General features: G+C 30.6%; 1 protein-coding gene across 1 annotated transcript; it reads left to right on the top strand.

The window, feature by feature from the left end:
* The first annotated feature begins 3,816 nt into the window (after window positions 1-3,816).
* LOC137821847 (uncharacterized) lies at window positions 3,817-7,597 on the top strand. The gene is made up of 2 exons (XM_068626623.1): window positions 3,817-3,897; window positions 6,102-7,597. Exons 1-2 carry the CDS (start codon window positions 3,841-3,843, stop codon window positions 7,488-7,490), a joined length of 1,446 nt encoding a protein of 481 aa, XP_068482724.1. The 5' UTR covers window positions 3,817-3,840; the 3' UTR covers window positions 7,491-7,597.
* The last annotated feature ends 13,360 nt before the right edge of the window (window positions 7,598-20,957 follow it).

Raw genomic sequence — 20,957 nt, 5'->3', positions numbered from 1 at the left:
CACGAATCTTGTTGTTGACTGTGTATGTTCTATCTGATTAGTCTGTTCGAGATTTTGAGTTTAGAATTATTAATATTTTTTACTCACGAGAGAACATAAATGACTTCAAAAGACCTCCTGAAAAAATTGTAAAACCCATGGTAGTCGTACGATAAAAATCATAAATTATATTTATTTGTTCAATTAATTATATTAAGAAACTTGAATTTATAGTGTGTGCATATATATAATTAATTATATATATATATCATTAACTACCAAGGTTAATTATATGAGTTTTTAAAAGTTGCATACATGATTTTCAAGTTTTTAGGTGATATTGAGTAAATTATAACTCATTACACAACAATGAGATAGATACAAAATTACAACATATGAACATATGACGATGATTAGAGATTTAGGTTTTAGGACAACGTTTTTATAATATGATGATGTTTTTTATAATAATACGATATTTTTATAAAATGACGAGTGCTTTTATAATGTGATTAATGTCCTTTATGTATGTAGTGTGGAAGAAGAGATTGTAAATTATCTGTATTTTGTGTGTATGGTCTTATGGAGAATTTGAGGATTGTGTCTCGAGTGACTGAAGATTTCTTCGGTATTACATTGTGATGCATAAATGCATTTTAAGATGTTTAAACCTATAGATTTGAAAGATGTTATTGCTAGGTGCTGGGGGATTTGGGTAGATATTATAGGTTAAATTTGGAATCATAGGAATATGATGGTTTTTAAGAATGAGTATGTTGATCTAGTTGAGGTTTTTACTGCGGTAAAAAGAAAAATTTGGTCTTGGATTACGGTAAAGGAAAGATTGACTGATTTTTCTTACTCAGATTAGTGTTTGGAACTCCTTTATTGTATGAAATATTTGAGAGATTGATGTTTGGTGATTTATATTTAACGTTTTGTGCAGGTTTGGCAGTTGTGGTGTGTTTTGTGCAGCTTCTCTTGGTTTTTGTTTCTTCCTGGCAGGGTTGGTGTGAAGATTTTGGTCTTGGGTTACGGTAAAAGAAAGATTGGTTGATTTATCCTACTCAGATTGGTGTTTAGAACCTTTATGTTATATGAGATATTTAAGAGATTGATGTTTGGTGATTATTGTTTAACGATTTGTCCAGAATTGGAAGACGTGAGGTGTTTTGTGTAGGTTTTTTGGTTTCTATATCCTCATCGCAGGATCGGTTTGATGGGTTTGGCGCTTAGAGGTGTTTGGTTTACTTTTGTTTGCTCGCAAAGACTGAGTTTAATTGTTGTACTTTTGTGTCTTGTCTTGAGAATGTGTTCCTTTGGAGGATTGATGTAATTGTATATTGATGTACTCTTGTATCTTGTTTTGGTATGTTAATGTAGTTGATGTATTGTAATGTATATAGCTAGTTGGGGATAAGAAGTTTGTGTTTGAATTATTTGTATAAGGGTTTGGACACCTCCTGAAATGTCTCATTTTATTTATTTTTTGTAGATAAAAAAAATGATGATTAGAGATTATATTTATTTCTTTTCAACTACGTTTAAGTTTTTTTAAATAAACTAATAAATATAATAAAAAATTATTTTAATAAAACAAATTGCGTTTGTATCTAAAACAAGTACGGATGTAGGTTCCGTTGAGTACTATGTATTATTAAGGGATTTAGATTAGTTAGTTAAACAATTGCGTGAGTTTTCAAGTTTTATGAATAAAAAAAATTAGATGTTGTTGTTATTTTATTTACATTTATTGTTTCCGTGAGTAATAAATTCATAAATGTGAAGAATTTAGGTAAAAAATATGAATGTTGTAACTAAAGTTTCAGCTTAAACTATAACGTTATAATATTCATGTCAATTATAACTTAACCTAAAATGTTTTAATATTTTAATTTGTTTTAAAAATTCATTTGTGAATAATAAATAGACAATAATTCATTTTAATAATTTTTTTATTATAAATATTTAAATTTAAAGTTTGGATTAAGAAAAAAAAATGGTGTGAAGATTATAGGATAAAATATATATTAATTCAACTCAAATTTAAAAAACAATTGTTAGGATTTCTATAAATGATATTAAATTTTATTATTTAGATAAATTAAATAAAAGGAAATTGAAGGAATGAGAGTGAAAGTTTTCATTCCATCTTAACCAATATTTTAAAGTATAAGTTAAAATAAAGTATCAGAGTCGTTATTAATACATGTTATTATTTGGTAAAAAAATATGTTTATTTGACAAAAAATAAAATGAAAATGATTTAATTCGATAAAAATATTATTATTACTATATAAAAAACATGAGATGTGCTGTTAATCACAATTAATTATGAAAACATTATTAAAATCAATTATTTCATATTTCAAATAATATTTTTTTATATATATATATTTATTAATTTTAATTTTTTTTAATCATGAAGGTGTCATGATCGATTTTGTTGGTTTTAAATTTTTATTTATAAGTGTCGTTTCGAAGTATCTGCAAAATAGTTGTCTCCCACTTCAATCAATATTATTGAAGTATTTAAAGTTATTAAAAGCCTACTTTTTACTTCATGGTATTAACTTATGTATATATAAAGATGAGTGAGAACACTTCTTATATATTTAGATTATTACAATTTTTTAGTTAATCTCATTTAATCTGATAATATAATTCAATTAAATTTTTTATTTTTGGTTCATAAAATGTTCTCGGTTCATACATGATTTCAATCACGGTCATATCGAGTACAACTATTAATATTATTCCGCTTCTATTTTCAATCTCTTCGTTTTACAGTAGGAAAAGAAAATTATCTATTATTTTAAATCATTACATAAAAACTTTATTTTAATAATAAAATGTTATCTTCGAGTAAGTCAACAATATTAATTAAAAATATTATTTATGTTTTTATACGACTTTTGGATCAACTAACTTCTCTTTCTCTCGATTTTTTGGTCTTTTAGTGATGTTTTGCGTTTTCGATTACTGGATCGATTGACTTGGACGGTTCTATTTGGGATTGAACTTTTTCTCAACTACTGAATTTGGGCTATCTTTTGATTGTTAGATCTAGATTAACTTTCGGTTGGGTATGTATCTGCGATGTGCTTTCATGATAAAGTATTTATTTAATTATCAAATAAAAACTCTATACTTACCTATTAAACAAATCACCTATTTATATTGTTGGACTTTAACTTGATTTAGTTTTTACTTTTCACATCTTGGTTGCAGTAACTAAATATATTTTTAATGTTTTTGAATTATTTTTTTACTCTTGATACAATATCATCTTACTTTATTATTTATTTATATTATTTTAATTTTATTTATCTTTTAATACATTAACGATTTTTCAACCTTTGGGCCTATTTAGTATAATTTAAAAATGAAATTGTTAGTAAGAGAGTTAACTTTACTTTGTTATTTGGTTTTGTCAATAATAATAACAGGAGATTTCATATGGATATGTTGTATTCGGAAAGTGAAGTGTTTGTTTTTTATTTATTTTGTATAATAGTTGAATTATTTCTTAAGTGCACCACATTTTTTTTTAATGATAAAAAAATTGAAAAAAAAAGTAAGAAATAAATTAGTTTTTAAATATACAAATGAATTTGCATGAAAAAGCAGAGAAACTAAAACTAAAAGATCAAATAAATATCTCAGCACTGAAAACGTGGGGAACTATAATATTGTGTAACCTAGTATAGTGGAGACAATTTGTTGTGGCTTGATTAATTTTATTTTGCAAACACAACATGCGAAAAGACACGTCAGCTACGGTATGTTATGTGTGTGGCTATAAATAGGGAAGGTTACTTACAAGTCCTTCATAGTAAGCCTTTCATTTCACTCTACAAAATGCTCTACAAAATGAGATCTCTTATTGCTGTGCTTCCTCTCCTCTTCATCTTCCTGGTATGTTTTCATTTCTTCATTTTGCATATAAATGTCTATTTTTAATTCATGTCAAAACTTCAATACTTATTCCACTTTTACTTCACTTTTTTTTAACTTAATCTTCTCTTTTTACTTCAAACCATCTGCATTTCATATTCTCAATGTCTTTCAAATTAAAATTTGTAGAAAGATCCATTTCTCTTATGCTAAGGTGATCATAAAACACACAAAATATTATTATATTATAACCAACTGCACCATTTATTAATTATATCTTCCTTTTCTCTTCACTTTGGTCTTTACACTATCATGTCTTGTTACTGGATATTATTTTGTCACAAAAATAAAATTTTCACAGCTGTTAAGAGGGAAATATGAAGAAAATAAAAAAGAACGTAAATTAGAAATACTTTGTCTCTGAACTGGATTGAATAATTTATGCACTGGAATTAGACTTTTATATTCCTTTAATAGGAAATTCATAGACTATGATTTCGCCTATCATATAATATTTATCTGAACCGAGATTATTAACAAATTGTTAATAGAAATTCAAGAAAGCAAATAATTTTAGTAAATTTAAATTATTAAATAAAAATTAATTTTAAAATTAAAATAATTAATTATTATATTCATTAAATTAAAGAACATTTTATAACTTAAAAAAATTATTAATATTTAAAGTATTTTTTATTATTAATTATGAAGTAGTTTTTAAATTAGTATTTAATCATTAACTATAAAATTTTAGTTATTAACTATTTTATGTATTAAATTAGTTTTTATTAAATTTTAATTTTAAATTAAAATATAATTAACTAAATATTGATAATTAATATAAATATTAATTTATAAATTATTTTATAAATTTGTATTAATAATAGAAACTACTTTAAATATCAATATTTTTTTAGTGTCTAAAATAATATTTAATTTAGTCCATTTAGTCAATAGAGTGACTAATTATTTTATCTCTAAAATTGATTGTTATTTAATAATTTTATTGTAGTGATTTAATTATTATTTCATCTTTATAATTATGTAATATTTGCATTATAAATTATGCTCAACAATTATTTTTCCTATGAATGAAAAATTTATTTAACTTCAAAGTAAATTGCACTTACACCTCTCATATTTCCTAAGATTATATATTAACTCAAGTTTTTTAAAATTGCACACAAACAAGTAATTAAACTTTTTCCCCCTTTATTTATTTGTTTATGTGTTGTAATCTATTGGCTTAAGTTTTGAATTTGTAGCACATAAATAGGTAAGCATTCCCATAAGAATGACAACCTATATGTCGTACCACATAAATAGGTCAAGCATTCCCATAAGAATGACAACCTATATGCGTACGTCAAATGTTTTAAGACATAAATTAAATCAAGACCTGTTTAAATTTGATTAAATAAATTTAAAAGTCAAAATTTATATTATTCAAAAGCTTTCAAATGTAAATGTCCGTTTTATTTAAGTAAATATATATTTTTTTTAATTTTATTACTATGTTTATATTTTATAATTTCTTAAAATAATATATTATTTATATTCGTAAATTTCAAGCATGTTTATAACCTAAAGAGTCAAACCTATTTTGTTAACAATAAAATTGCACCTCGTGTATGCAAAATAAACCTTTAAGTAAATTACTGGAAAATTCATATAAAATCTTAAAAATAAACTTATATCTTGTCAGGAAAGTTAGATTCATCTCTTACAATGTATAATCGAGACATTTCTACCTCATCCTAAGCCATAAGTTGCAGTTGCATTTTTCTATATAGTTTGTTTTACGTTGAATTTTTCTAAGGGACTATGATTATTTTTTTATAGGCATTAATTAATTGATTAATATGTGTAAAGATAAATCTATACATCTCTAAAACTATAATTTGAAATAAATTTTTAACAAATTAATATGGCAAGTGAAAATTTCAAATAGTCATGTCAAACCTAACAAGGTTATGTTAAGATGCTAAAAAATATTTACACCATTAATTTTTTAAATATAATAGACATTTTAATTAAGAAAAATATTGTTTAACCCATCCTATTTTTATTTTTAATTATCATGTTATTTTTTTAATTGTGACTTTAATAATACTATTCATTTTTTAGTGAAAACAGTGACAGTTTATTTATTTATTAAGATATATTTTACTACAATTTGCATTCTGATAGTATATTTTGTTTTTTTTATTACCAAATTTGAGAAGTTTGTAACAAACGTTGAGTCAAGAAAGATGGGAGAAGAATATTGGAAAATGGTGACGAAACATCAGGATGTGCCGGAAGAATTTAAAGTTCTAAAAAACTTTGATGTGAAATCTAATGCCGTAAACTATAGAAACCATGACATTGATGTTAAGTCAAAGAAGAAAGTTGTGAAAAATCTTGAAGCAAGTCCCGATCACAATGATATTGATTGCATGGAAAAGAAAAAAAATATGGAAAAAAAAGGTATGGAAGATTTTGAACCAAGACCTAATGTTTCAGTCTATGGTAACAATGAGGTTGATGTGAGGGAAAAAAATAAAGCCATGAAAGATTTTGAACCAAGACCTAATGTTTCAGCTTATGGTGATAATGAAGTTGATGTGAAAGAAAAAAGCAAAACCATGAAAGATTTTGAACCAAGACCTAATGTTTCAGCTTATGGTGACAATGAGGTTGATATGAGAGAAAAAAACAAAGCCATGCAAGATTTTGAACCAAGACCCAATGTTTCAACTTATGGTGATGATGAGGTTGATGTGAAGGAAAAAAACAAAGGCATGAAAGATTTTGAACCAAGACCTAATGTTTCAGCTTATGGTGGAAATGAGGTTGATGAAAAGGAAAAAAACAAAGCCATGAAAGATTTTGAACCAAGACCTAATGTTTCAGCTTATGGTGATAACGAGGTTGATGTGAAGGAAAAAAGCAAAAATGTGAAAGATTTTGAACCAAGACCTAATGTTTCAGCTTATGGTGACAACGAGGTTGATGTGAGAGAAAAAAACAAAGTCAAGAAAGATTTTGAACCAAGACCCAATGTTTCAGCTTATGGTGATAATGAGGTTGATGTGAGGGAAAAAAACAAAGCCATGAAAGATTTTGAACCAAGACCCAATGTTTCAGCTTATGGTGATAATGAGGTTGATGTGAAAGAAAAAAAAAAATCCATGAAAATTTTTGAACCAAGACCTAATGTTTCAGCTTATGGTGATAATGAAGTTGATGTGAAAGAAAAAAGCAAAGCCATGAAAGATTTTGAACCAAGACCCAATGTTTCAGCTTATGGTGATAATAAGGTTGATGTGAAGGAAAAAAGCAAAACCATGAAAGATTTTGAACCAAGACCTAATGTTTCAGCTTATGGTGATAATGAAGTTGATGTGAAAGAAAAAAGCAAAGCCATGAAAGATTTTGAACCAAGACCCAATGTTTCAGCTTATGGTGATAATAAGGTTAATGTGAAGGAAAAAAGCAAAACCATAAAAGATTTTGAACCAAGACCTAATGTTTCAGCTTATGAAAATGATGACATCTATGCTAAGGAAAGAAATGACTTTGCAAAGGGAGATTTTGAGCCCAGGCCAAATGTCTCTACTTATGATGAGTAAACGAAGTGGACTACAACTAGAACCAATGATGTAACTTATCAATAAAAAAGTTTGTGTGCTATATATCTAATGAATAATATGGAATGATATATTGTGACTTTTTAAAAGAGTGTATAGTTGGTTGTATTGTTTAGAAAATCACAAATATAACTTATTTGAAGGTAGATTGCTAGTGAAAACACAAAAAAAAGGATTTTTTTTTTTCAAATAACAACCTTTCCTTCGTTGTCAACATTAATAAAAAAAGTTTTTTTTTCAAAACATAAGAAAGAACAACTCAACAGATAATTTTTATATCGATTTGTCTTTACCACCAGGACCATGTCTACCTTTTTTTAGACCACCAAGTTTCACTATGTACAAACTAATTCTTTCAATTTTTTTCCTAAACAATGAACCCCAATATTCTTTCAAACAAGTCTTTTCAGGATTACAACACACTATAATGATGATGTAAATATTTGAAACTAAGAATTCAATGTCTTTTTTTTTATCATTAAAGAATGAAATAAAATTAAAGTGTATCATTTCAGAGATACTCTAACCCTTATACAAAATCCAAACATGTTAAAGATACCCTTAAATAATAACTAAAGTTAGGAACATTTCCACACGTCTAATAATATAAAGGGATATGAAACTAGGCTTGATCTAAAGTCTCCCAAAAATATCTAAGACAATAAATATTTAAAAGTAATAAAAAACGCAATCATTCAATTGTTATGTATTTTGAATAGTTTTGTTTAGTTATATATTATGCTTTCAAATACTTATTTGCTTATATATATATACTGTTGAAGTAATTAATTATTGGAACACTTTAGAACTTCTTGTTATACTTCAATTTCATTATCTAGATGTTCATGTAAAGAGAAAGTCAATATGATGAATTTAACTTTATTTAATATATTTCACTAGCTTTATCTCTTAATAAAATAAAATAATTTATTTATTTTTCTTAGAGTTGGTAAAGTAGATTACTTTGTATGGCTACTTGATTTATAATGTAATACCTTAAAAATTTAAACTCAATACCTAAATGAATCTTTTGTTAATTATTTAAAGTTGATATATACGCATTATGTTGATTGATTTTAGATATGCGTGTCTCGTTGTGATAAAAATATGGAAGACTCACATATCCGTTGTCTTAAGGTTTTGAATTATAAGTGTTGTATTTGACCTTCTTAAGTAAAATATTCATGACTCATTCATACCGAATTATCCCATATTTTTTCAGAAAAAAAGCCAACAATTCTGATAGTGGATAATGAAAGCTAGAATGACTTATGAACTCACTTGCATAGTATGTATATCTATTTATTGTTAATCAGAACCTTCTTGCGATTAAAAATAAAAAATTACCACAACTAATCATCACCCTTAGAGTAAAATATGCTGCAAAACAATTAAGAAATTCTTTTTTAGATTTTAGTGGTAACTTGTAAGTACAATGCTTCCATGGTTTTGACAACATTATGCAAATGCACAATTTTAGTGTCATCACTGTAAGAAAAATCATACAAATCAATTTTGAAGAAAAATAATAATTAACTATGACTAAATTAAATATTATTTTAAAAATTACAAAAATTATTAATATATAAAATAATTTTTATTATTAATTAAATTTATAAAATAATTTCTAATTTTGGCACCTAATTAGTTACCAAGATTTTAGTTACTAATTTTAGAAACTAAATAATTAATAGTTAAAGTTTTGATAACTACTAGTTTATAAATTTTATTAATAATAAAAATTATTTTAAATATTAATAATGTTTTTAATTTTTAAAATAATATATAATTTAATTAATAAAGTGATTAATTATTTTTCTATAAAATTGATTTTTATTTAATAATTTTGTTTACATTAAATCTTCCTTAATTTCTGAAAGATGATTAAAATTTCTTGAAGTTATTGATTTTCCAACTAAATATTTAATTGCAGTTTTCATATTTGAACTTTAATCTGAAGGCAAAACTCGCCACTGCCTTCGTTCAGGTTGTTTTCATGGACAAATGTCCATCAGATTGAGAAACTCGCCACTGCCTTCGTTCTTTAATGGCAAAATTGAAAACCGGATTTCTGATACTTACAAGCAGATACGAAATTATATTATGAAGAGGTTTCACACAAATCCAAATGTACAGATTGAATTGAAAGATTTGTCAGAGATTAATCTTGGAGATGTGGAAGCTTGGCAAGAGATAATGGAGTTTCTGGATTCTTGGGGTTTGATTAATTTCCACCCTTTACCTTCTATGGGTTATGTTGTGGCCAACACTGATGATGGGGGAGTAGAAAAGAATTCTTTGCTTGAAAGATTGTATCACTTTGGAAGTCAGCAATTCCCACCTATTGTTCAGAAGACCAGCCTAATGACTCCGAAAATTACCTCTGGCTTGTTTCCAGAGTCTAAAGAGTAAATGAAGCAGGAGAAGCCAACAGTTGAGTACCATTACAACTCTTGTTCTGATGATTGTTCTTGCAAACACAACCTTTGCCAGAAGTAGTTTCTTGCCTATAATTTGGATGGTTTGTTGAATTGCATTGTTTAGTAGATTAGTAATATGTTGAACGTCTTAGCTGGCTTAATCTTGAAGATATTTATTTAAGTTCTGATTTATTGTCTACAACTCAAATTTTGCAAGCCTGAGAATCTTGTACAATTATTTATATTGGTCTGTTCAGTTGCAGGTCCCTTCATCATCAAGGGATTAAAGCTACTTGTTGTATTGTGCGAGTGAGTGGATTATCTAACACTATGCTGTAAGGCTGAGAAAGTTTAACCTGTGCAAAATGATGATGTCTCAAGTTTAGTAGAAGCAGTGGAGCGGGGACAATAGCCGGGGTGTTTATTAGGACAACAGCCATAATCGCAGAAACTGTGGTGTTATCAAGGGGTAGGAGTCTTGGTTGGTATGTTTTTGAAGAAGTTGCAGGGGAATGAATGAGTTCAGATGATGCAGGGGCCACCAATAAGGGTCTGTGGAGGTACTCAGATGGTTTGATGAATGAGAGAAATTTTATAGATATATGAATGCTGCTTTTGTTAATGGATCTATTATATTGAAGGCTCTTTTGTGAATTATTATGTTCATGTTTTTGTTATAAGGTCATGGAATGGATTTTCAAAAATTCAATCCATATTCAATTCAAATCCAAATATTTGGATTATATTTAAAATCTAAATTCATATTTTTTTAAAAATAATTTGGATTTCTTTAAATCTAAAAGTCTAAATATGTGGATTGGATCTAAAATCCAAATCCATATTTTTTATAAATTTATATAATATCAAAAAATTATTAATGTAATGTAATTTAATTTTTTTATGATAAAGATTAATTATTAATTTTTTTAACGTTAAGCTTATGTTTTCAATTAGTTATTAATTTTAATATTTTATAGTAGCTTAACATTTTTACATTTACGCATTTATTATTTATTTAATATATATTTAAATATGTAAGTTTGATTTTAGGAGTAATTTTTTATCCTGATTTTATTTTCAGTTATATCTATTCAGATAAAATATAAATTAAATAATTTTAATATGTTTAATTTAAATTTTTCGTATTATGCATATTTTAATTTTGATAAAAAAAATTAATATAAAATTAATCCGTTATTTTTATTAAGATAAAACATTCTCTATTTTTTATTTTTTTGCTATAAAAATTATTTAATTTTTAAATATTAAAATAAATTGTATAAAAGGGATTATTTTTCACTGATGTCAATTCAGTAGAAAAAATTTATTTTTCAAAATTCTAAAATGAATACCCTCTTGATGAAAAAAATTATTTTTCAAACTAAATTTATATTTTCTAAAAAAACTAACAATATTAATATAAAAATATGTAAAAAAATTAATATCATATAAATATTAAAAATATATAATAAAATAATAATTTAATAATACTAAAAATTAAAATTACAGAACAAGTAATTATATACAATTACAAACTATACATAAAATTGGTGATTTTTTTTTATGTTATTGCTAAAGTAATGAGTGTAAAAAATCAACCATTGAATTTATATTTTACTTAGAATATTCTTTAAATGTAAATATATTTTGAGATAAAGTTTTTTGGTATATTACTGTTTGCATATGGTCCCTCTCAAGTGTATATACATGAAGACAACTGAAAATCTATACAGTATTTAAGTGAAGAAAAAAAAATTGTTTGTAAAAAGAAAAGTAAAAAATCAGATTTATAATTCAAATCCATATTTTTTATAAAAATAATTTGAAAATTCAAATCCAAATTAGATTTTATATCAAATCCATATTTTTATAAAAAAATAAGGTAAATTGTATTTTAAATCAAAATCCATGTACTTTTTAAAAATTAACATAATATTAATATATTAATATAATAACATGTAAAAGAGTTGAATATTATAAATATTAAGAAAATATAATAAAATTATAATTTAATAATACTAAAAAATTTAAATATAACATAATATATATATTCTTAACATTAAAATACACCTACCTATAATACTTGAAATTTGAAAATATTATATTAATTTATTATGTATAAAATATTGGAGCAAATAAAATTATAAAAAAAAATGTATAAGACTTGGTTGTTTCATTGTGTGTGAAAGAGAGCAAATAAAATTACAAAAAATTAATAAGAGGTTGGAGAGAGAGGTGCAGAGAGAGAGGGAACCAAAAATGAGAAAAAGTATAAAAAAGTGGTTTGGGTAGAGGTACTGGAGTGAGAGTCTCCTTTCAAAAATTTGGATTAGAAATTTGGATTTTCCAATTTCTAAAATCCATATAAACAAAATGGATATCTGATTTGAAAATATAATAAAAATGTGGATCAAATTAAAAACTGGATTTAGATAAACAGATTTTTAATGGATTAGAGCAATGTAAAAGTGGAGCAGTTTGACAAAACAGATTTTTTGCCCTGCCCTATTCTTAAGGAAGATATAGGAGGAATGAAGTAATGAGAGAAAAATTGAAAATGATAGTATATTTGTTTGTTGGATTGTAAGGTTGGAAAGAAGGTTGTGATTGCAGGTTTTATATATATTTAATTAAGGTGATAAAAAAATTAAAAATCATCTAAGAGATTAAATTTTGCTGGAGGTATTTGTATTCATTAACTATTTTTTTGTATAATTTCCCAAAAAAATAGAGGAAACAAGATTCAGTTGAAATATTTTGTGAATTAACTTAAATCTTTCTGGCATGTTGCATATGCAGAATTTGGTTATTTGGAGACTTTACTAGTTTTGTTAGCTATAAAAATACACTGGCCGTTCCAAGTTCCACAAAATGCATAATCTAGACGGTATTTTCTGCTGATGCTCATTGTATATGTTGATTTATTTTGTAGGTTCTGTGGCTGTTTTCCATTGTTTGTGTTGATTGATTTTGCTGTCTGTCATTTAGTTAGCAACAAGCTGGTAAACTATTTAAACATTTTTTTGAACTTTTGGCTATTGCTTGTGTTTTGTTTGAAGACTAGGGTTATGATTATTAATTTCCTACTCAGTTGTATGATGTGTTTGACAGGCAGATTTTGATCTGTGTACCAATTGCTTCAGCAATGGAAAATTTGGTCTAGCATGTCTTCTTTGGATTTTATACTCATGGATCCATCAAAAGTATTGGGGATTGGTGGTGGAAAGTGGATTTATCAGGATACCCTCTTTCTCCTTGAAGCACTAGAACTTTATAAAGAAAATTGGAATGAAATTGGAGAACACGTTGCAACAAAATCAAAAGCTCAATGCATATTACACTTAGTTCAAATGCCAATCGAGGATGCTTTGTTGATTGTGGTGACGATGTTGATGCAAATTACAAAGAAAATATAGATTCAGCTACTTCTTACAATGATTCATCTGTTCAGAAAGATGCTTTATAATTTGATGAGAATAAGATTAGTGATGCCATTGAAGTTCATGTGTGGTCTCTACAAAATGAAACTACTAAGGCTGATTGTGTGAATAATGTCAAAGTTAAATGAGGAGACTCCAAAGCAAGACAATTTTGATGACGATAAAACCTGTGAGTTATTTTTTTATCAGCATTTTATTTTTTGATCGGCAAATAAAACCTGTGAGTGAACCTCTAAATCAGAAGATGATTTTAAATTAAAATTTGGTCAGGAAGAAGGCACCAACTAAATGACATAAAAGTGAAGGATGATATGAAGAAGGAAAATCATGAAAAAAATTGAGAAATTAAAACATGTTGCAGTTTCCACACTTGCTGCAGCATAGTAAAAGCAAAAATTCTAAATCATTTCTCTTCCCCCCTCCCGTTTTCTAGTATTAGTTAGTTGTTTTATCTACGGGTACTTACTGGACGAGCTTGTCTCCGCCTTGGTAATTGGATGCTTGAATCAAACAATATAAAAGAATAGAGTAAATAAACACGCAACTACAACTAATGGCTTTGAATGAGTCAACACGTATCTTGAAATATAGAAAAAATATCTCTAAGGTAACAGAAAACTGAAAGATAAATCCTGAATATAAGGGAACCACCATGCGCGTCAGTTAACAAGTGATCCAGCTCACAAGGATCCAGACCCATGAACCAAACACTATAAATAGAACTTGGGGCAAAGTAGGAAGGTACGTTTTTCATATTTCACAAAGTTACCCTATAACTCTAGCACTGACTTGAGCGTGGAGTGCAATCCTAGGTACTTCCCCCCGTCCGATCGAGCATTGATAGTGCAGGAAGGGGTCTTGAAGAAACTAAAGGATCAGTGACATGTTAGCAATTGTACAATTTGTTCGAGTACTATCAGAGTCCCTCCTTGTCCGTACATGTACAATTGGCGCCCACCGTGAGGCCGAGGTAGTATTCGATCTTCAACAACAATGGTGTCCACGAGCAATAACGCTAACAACGACCGAATGACAGATGAGCAATTAACAATGATACCAAACACAACTGGAGGAAATTCGACAGAAAAGTGTGGCGGATCAATTGAAAAATGAGGAGGATCGACGACGCCATGAAGAACAGATGTATTTTTTGAGAGAACAAAACAAAATTCTCATACAGCGAATTGAGGACCATGAACGAGAGAAGCAACCCCATCAGTCTCAACTGCTAAATCCCCCAACCCATCAATCTAGAGAACCACCGTCGATTCCCCAACTCTCCAAAATCCTCATAACATCCAGACTCAACAAACCCACCAGAGTTCCAAAAACAATGTTGCTCCGGATGACGAAGAGGAACCAAGAGGACATCCCTTCACAGATGAAATTATCGACATGCCACTCCTTCCTAAGTGAAATGGTTAACTATCAAACCCTATGATGGGTCCACTGACTCGGACAAGCGCCTGAATGTTTTTAAAACACAGATGACCCTATACACCACCAACAAAGTCGTATGGTGTAAGGTCTTTCCTACTTCTCTATAAGAAGAACCACTTGGTTGGTTTATTGGTTTCCCTGCCAATTCCGTGGTGAACTTCAAAGTTTTAATGAAAAAGTTCATCACCCAATACATAACCAGCTGACCACATCATACGTTTTCTATGTCCCTCCTCAATGTAAAGCAAGAAAAAGGCGAGTCTTTACGAGCATTCATGGATAGATTAAGCAAGGTATGCATGGTATCAGAAACTTAATGCTTGAGATAGCCATGCATCATCTGGTTGGAGACATCCGCCCGGGTTGGTTCACAGAAACCTTAATCAAAAGGCCCACCAAGAATATGGATGAGTTGAGAACCCAAGCCACCAAATTCATGTAGATTGATGAGCATGTTGACTACCATAAAGGTCATTAATCCGAAAATGCCGATAATGGAAAATAAAAAGAAAAAGATAGAAGCAATTGACCCAGACCTAGTCGGTCTGACCGATTCAGATAAAATCGAGGACCCCAATTCCTCAGTTACACACCCCTAACGGTCCCCAGGGGACGAGTTCTGGATGAAGCATTCCAGGCCGAGCTCCTTCTGACCCTGAGACAATCGCTAACTCCAAAAAATGCGGATACCTTTAAACGTTGTTAGTATCACGACAACTATGGTCACACAACCGAAGGATGTCAGGAGTTGAAAAACAAGATCGAAGAGCTCATCCAAGCTGGCCACCTCCGCAAATTCATCAAGATCGATACCACCACACACCAATCACCCTAGATGAAAACAGAGTATCCTATTTAGGAATGAAAAACAGTATGATGAACTAGCAAAGACATAATGGAAATTGTGTAGAGGAACTTGTATAGATCTAGAATACAAGCATGAACTCAAATCTAAAAATGAAAATGCACAAAGGATCAAGCAATAAACTCAAAAACAGAAAGTAAACCAAAGCAAGAAACAATCAAAGCAATAAAAGTACTACAAGAAGTAATGACAATTATGGAATAACATGACTAAGACAAAACTTGACATGATTACAAAATTAAAAGACATATCACAAGATATAACAACAAGTGAAAGGAAGCTTAAGGTCAGCTTAAGGAAGGAGAATGCCGTTCCAAAAAGCAGCCAAACTCATATGAAGAATGAGTGCCATAATCCTTTTTACAAACACTTGGTGTAACAAAAGAAAAACAGCAAAGAAACTCAAAATACAACCTAAAACAGAATGGTAAACAACTTGAATTAAAGAGCTCTTGAAAATAAAGTGCAGCACAACTCAAAAATTAAGCAACACAAAACCTAAACTCTAGATACCACATGATGTGAATGCAATAACAAGAATACATGATTCTTTGACATTCTTAGGAGCAACTTGAGTTGGTCATGAATTGGCACTTTACTTAGAATTGGATCAATGTTCTAATTCAAGAACTCACCAAGACTTTGCACCGACCGAAGCTCATATGGAAGTCCATATATTGTCAAATGGAATCAAACAACAAGAAATGAAAAACAACAAATGAAAACCGAATAGAAATTGAAAGGAATAGCTACTGTACCGAACAGAATTTGAAAGCTAAGCTAGTAAACACAAAGTTAATCGGTGAAAAAGAATGAAGAACACTAAACATTGGAAACTACCGAATGAAATTGCAAGAGATGAAAGAATGAACACTTATGGAGTGAAGCTTGCTGGATTTGAGACTTGGAATTGCATTCACGCCACTTGGAGCCTTGTTCCAAGATAAGTGAAAGGTTGCCGCCACTTGAAGCTCACCATTGGCACACAAGATAAGGCAAAGGAAGAAGAAGACAACAAGACTCACAATTTCTCTCTAAACTTGAGTATAGTTCCTCTACTTCTAATTTCCAAATCTGATTTGTACAAGGGCAACACCTTTATTTATAGCCTATAAGGTGCTGAAATGCTAAGCTAATCAAATGCAAATGTGCCCCTAAATGACACTCAAATTCGGCGCCAACTAGTGCATGAAGGAAGTGTGACTTTCCTTCCTAGTTTGGCACCTCCTAACTCATATCTACACTCCCCCTAGCATCCCTTACTAATTTCACACCTATTTATTACATCCGCACCCCTACTCTATAATAGAAATAAGAAGAGCCATCTTTTGATACTCTTGTCCCAAAGCTCTTGCCATGCTCCTAGTGATTCGTTGGGCTTGGGCCCCTTGTTGGGCTTGGGCTTCATGGGCTTGAGCATCCTCTACTTGGTTTCCATCACTAGAGGGATTGGTATTCCTCCATAGGACAATCCGATCGACACGGGCGTGGAGATTCTCGTCACCGTGGTGACAATCATAGTCCGGCGAGGCAGAGACGAAGTGAAAGCCCGATCAGGAGAGCACGACCCCGAAGCGAAAGCCTTGAAATGGGCAATCGAACCAGAAGAAAAGTCTAGAAGGTCATCAACATTATCGTCTGTCCAGTGTCACTCGGTGTCCCCAAACAAGATGTCACTTACATAGCTGGAGGCGACTGATCCAATTCATCTAAAAAGAAACATCTCAGGGCCGTACAATTAGTCCATTCTACGTCAACCTAAAATCGACCGCGGATACCGCCAATCACTTTCACGAATGATGATTTTACAGCAATAGACCCAACACAAGACGACCCTATGGTGATCACTATCGAAATAGATAAGTTCAAAATCACCAAAGTGCTAGTGGATCAGGGCAGTTCGGTGGATATTCTTTACTGGAAAAATTTCAAAAAAATGAGGATCCCAAAAGAAAATATTCAACTTTATGAAGAACAAATCGTCGGATTCTCAGGAGAACGGGTGGATACTAGAGAATACATGGATTTATATACTTCGTTCGGCGAAGAAGAATGCCTCTGCAAAACCATACAAATCAGATACTTGTTGGTTAATGTGAATACTTTGTATAATGTACTGCTCGGACGTTCGTCCATTAATCGCTTGAGAGCGATCGTCTCCACTCCCCATTTGGCAATAAAATTCCCATCTACGGACGATGATATAGTGACGGTCCATGTAGATGCCCATGAATGCTATGTTGCAAGTTTAAAGGTTGAACCTACCAGACGACTTTATAAAATTCCACCGCGTGGTCGGTCTCCCGACAAAAGATGATCATCGGAGAGATATCCTAGAGAAGCGATCGAAAGAATGCATGGTTGCACTTGTAGATTTAGACCCTCGACTCGACGACGCCTGTATGGAGGCAGGTGAAGACCTTCAACCTTTACCCCTTTGCAACGATGATCACAAGACATACATCAAGACATCTTTGAATCCGGACGACCGCAAGTTGGTAAGCACAACGTTATTTGACAATACTAACTTATTTTCTTGGACAACCGCCGATATGCCTGGGGTAAGTCCAGACATCATCACACATCGCCTCTCTGTTTATAAAGAGGCCATACCAATAGCCCAACAAAAACGAAAACTTGGGGAGGAAAGGCGCAATGCTGATTGGGAAGAAACTGAAAAGTTGTTGAAAGCTGGCTTTATCCGAAAAGCACGCTACACAATGTGGTTAGCCAATATAGTCATGGTCAAGAAATCTAACGGTAAGTGGGGCGAATGTGTGTGAATTATACTGACCTTAATAAAACATGCCCTAAAGATTCCTATCCCCTACCGACCATTGATCGACTTGTTGATGGAGCGACACGTCATAACATCCTCAATTTTCTCGATGCATTTTTAGGGTATAATCAAATCTTGATGCATCCGAGAGACAAAGAAAAAACGGCTTTTAGGACCGACTCCAACAACTTCTACTATGAGATCATTCCATTTGGCCTAAAAAATGTTGGAGCTACTTACCAACGATTGATGGATCATTTCTTCAAAAACATGATTGGGAAAAATGTTGAAGTCTATGTGGACGATATTATCGTCAAATCTAACTCATGTTAATAACATATTAAAGATCTGCATGAAGTTTTCCAAGCTCTCCGCAGCCACCGCATGTGCCTGAATCCCGACAAATGTGCGTTCGGGGTAGAAAGAGGAAATTTTTTAGGCTTTATGCTTACCCATAGTGACATAGAAGCCAACCCTGAGAAATGTAGAGCAATTATTGAAATGTGTAACCCTAACAACATCAAATAAATCCATAGGTTGATCAGTCGAATCACATCACTTTCAAGATTCGTGCCAAAACTCGCAGAAAAAACTAAACCTATCATCTAGTCATTGAACAAAGCGTCCAAGTTCGAGTGGACAGACGAATGCGAAAACATATTTCTCCAGTTAAAGAACTTCTTGGCATCTCCTTTAGTAATTCAGAAACCGGTGGCCAGTGAACCAACAATTGTATATCTTGTCATGTCACAAGATGCAATTAGTGCCGCCTTAGTCCAAGAGATAGAAGCAAATGAGCAACCAGTCTATTTTGTCAGTTGAGTACTTCACGGTGTGGAGGTTCCAAATGATTGAGAAAGTTTTCCTTGCCCTCTTCATAACAACAAGAAGGATGTGTATGTACTTTCAGAATCATCGGGTCATTGTCCGATCTGACTATCCCATCATGAAAATATTGACAAAGCCAGACTTAGCCGGATGGATGATAGGATGGGTAGTAGAGCTGTCAAAATTTTATATTCAATATTAACCTAGGGGAGTCATTAAATCCCAAGCTTTAACTCATTTTGCTGCTGAGCTCAGTCCTTAATCAGTTGAAGAAGAGAACATCCAGTGGACCCTGCATGTTGATGGCTCTTCCAACAGCAGGTCATGCAACGCAGGGGTAGTATTAGAATGTCCAAGTTATATTCTTATTGAGCAAGTCTTGAAGTTTGACTTCAAAACGTCAAACAATCAAGCCGAATACGAAGCCATCATAGAAGGCCACCTTGCTATTGATTTAGAAGTAAAAAAGCTATCATGTAAGAGTGACTTACAAGTAGTGGTCGGGAAACTGAAACAGGAATTTGAAGTCTGAGATACACTCTTGCAACAATATTATCATTTTCTGCATGGATTGATCGCAAAATTTGACGAGGTCGAAATCCAACATATCCGTTGGGATCACAATGTTGGAATTATAGGCCTTAAACAAGAGGGGCCAAAACATATTTGAAATGAGCAAAAACAGTTTTAACAAATTTAACCAATTCTGTTATGTTTTCAAAAATTCAATCGTTTGAAAGTGTGAATCAATCGATTGAAATGAATTTGACTATGAGGACAACCAATTTCATCTTTTTTTCAAATCCTTTCCAAAACTACCAAGTGTAAAACAACCGATTGAAACGACAAATCATTAGGTTGTTTTTCACTTACTTTGAAAAACACTTTTTCTTTTAAAGAACATGATTGATTTAGTTTTGGATTAAGCTAAGAGTGAATTGAAAAATTCTAATCTACCTATAACCCATGCCCACAAGCAAAAACCTAGTCCTCAAGCAAACTTCATAGATTTGGAGACATCAAAGCTTCAAGTTCAACAATCTCCCCCTATTTGATGAAGATAAATATCTGGTTTGCTTGGGATGTTCTGTTTGAATTTGACAATACATGCAAAAGACAAAATTTGCAAATACCAGAGGTAATCCTTTCCAGATTTCATCAGCACTAAAGAACCACTTTTCACTTAGTGATTTCCACAAGGAAAAATCAGCAAAATCAATGTGAAAAGATAGTTAAAGAGAGGTGCAAATCAGAATATTATGCAGCAGTTTTAATCAAAGTGAGCAACATATAAACCAAGTTAAAACATAATTTAAGCACACAATACAAACATAAAAACCACAAAAACTTCTCCCCCTATTTCTTCACAAATAGACTCAAAGGAGAGATAAAAAACAACATTAAAATAGAGTGTTCAAATAAAACAGAAATAGAAAGAAAGCTTTAAGTTTCCTTCACTCTTCTTGTCCATACTGTAGTTCAAATAGCTGATTCTACACAACTTCAATATGCTCATCCAAGCTTTGAAACTTGGCTACACATAATTCATGATGAGCTCTTTGTTCATGTGCAAAGTTGTCCAACCTATTCACCACAAGCCTTTCAAATGGAGACATGGATGTGATTTGTTCTTCCATGTTCACATTGCTTGGACCAACTTCATGAGCACCAGCATAC

Source organism: Phaseolus vulgaris, chromosome 9 (assembly GCF_000499845.2).
Source record: "Phaseolus vulgaris cultivar G19833 chromosome 9, P. vulgaris v2.0, whole genome shotgun sequence".
Lineage (NCBI taxonomy): Eukaryota > Viridiplantae > Streptophyta > Magnoliopsida > Fabales > Fabaceae > Phaseolus > Phaseolus vulgaris.
The sequence above is the reverse complement of the archived record's forward strand: the minus strand, read 5'-3'. Positions and strand labels throughout refer to the sequence as shown.

Bases quoted from the DNA above. Each gene is read 5' to 3' on its own strand.
- LOC137821847 (XM_068626623.1), top strand. From the start codon at position 3,841: ATGCTCTACAAAATGAGATCTCTTATTGCTGTGCTTCCTCTCCTCTTC. The intron at 3,898-6,101 runs GTATGTTTTCAT...AAATTTGAGAAG, and splicing joins CTCTCCTCTTCATCTTCCTG to TTTGTAACAAACGTTGAGTC.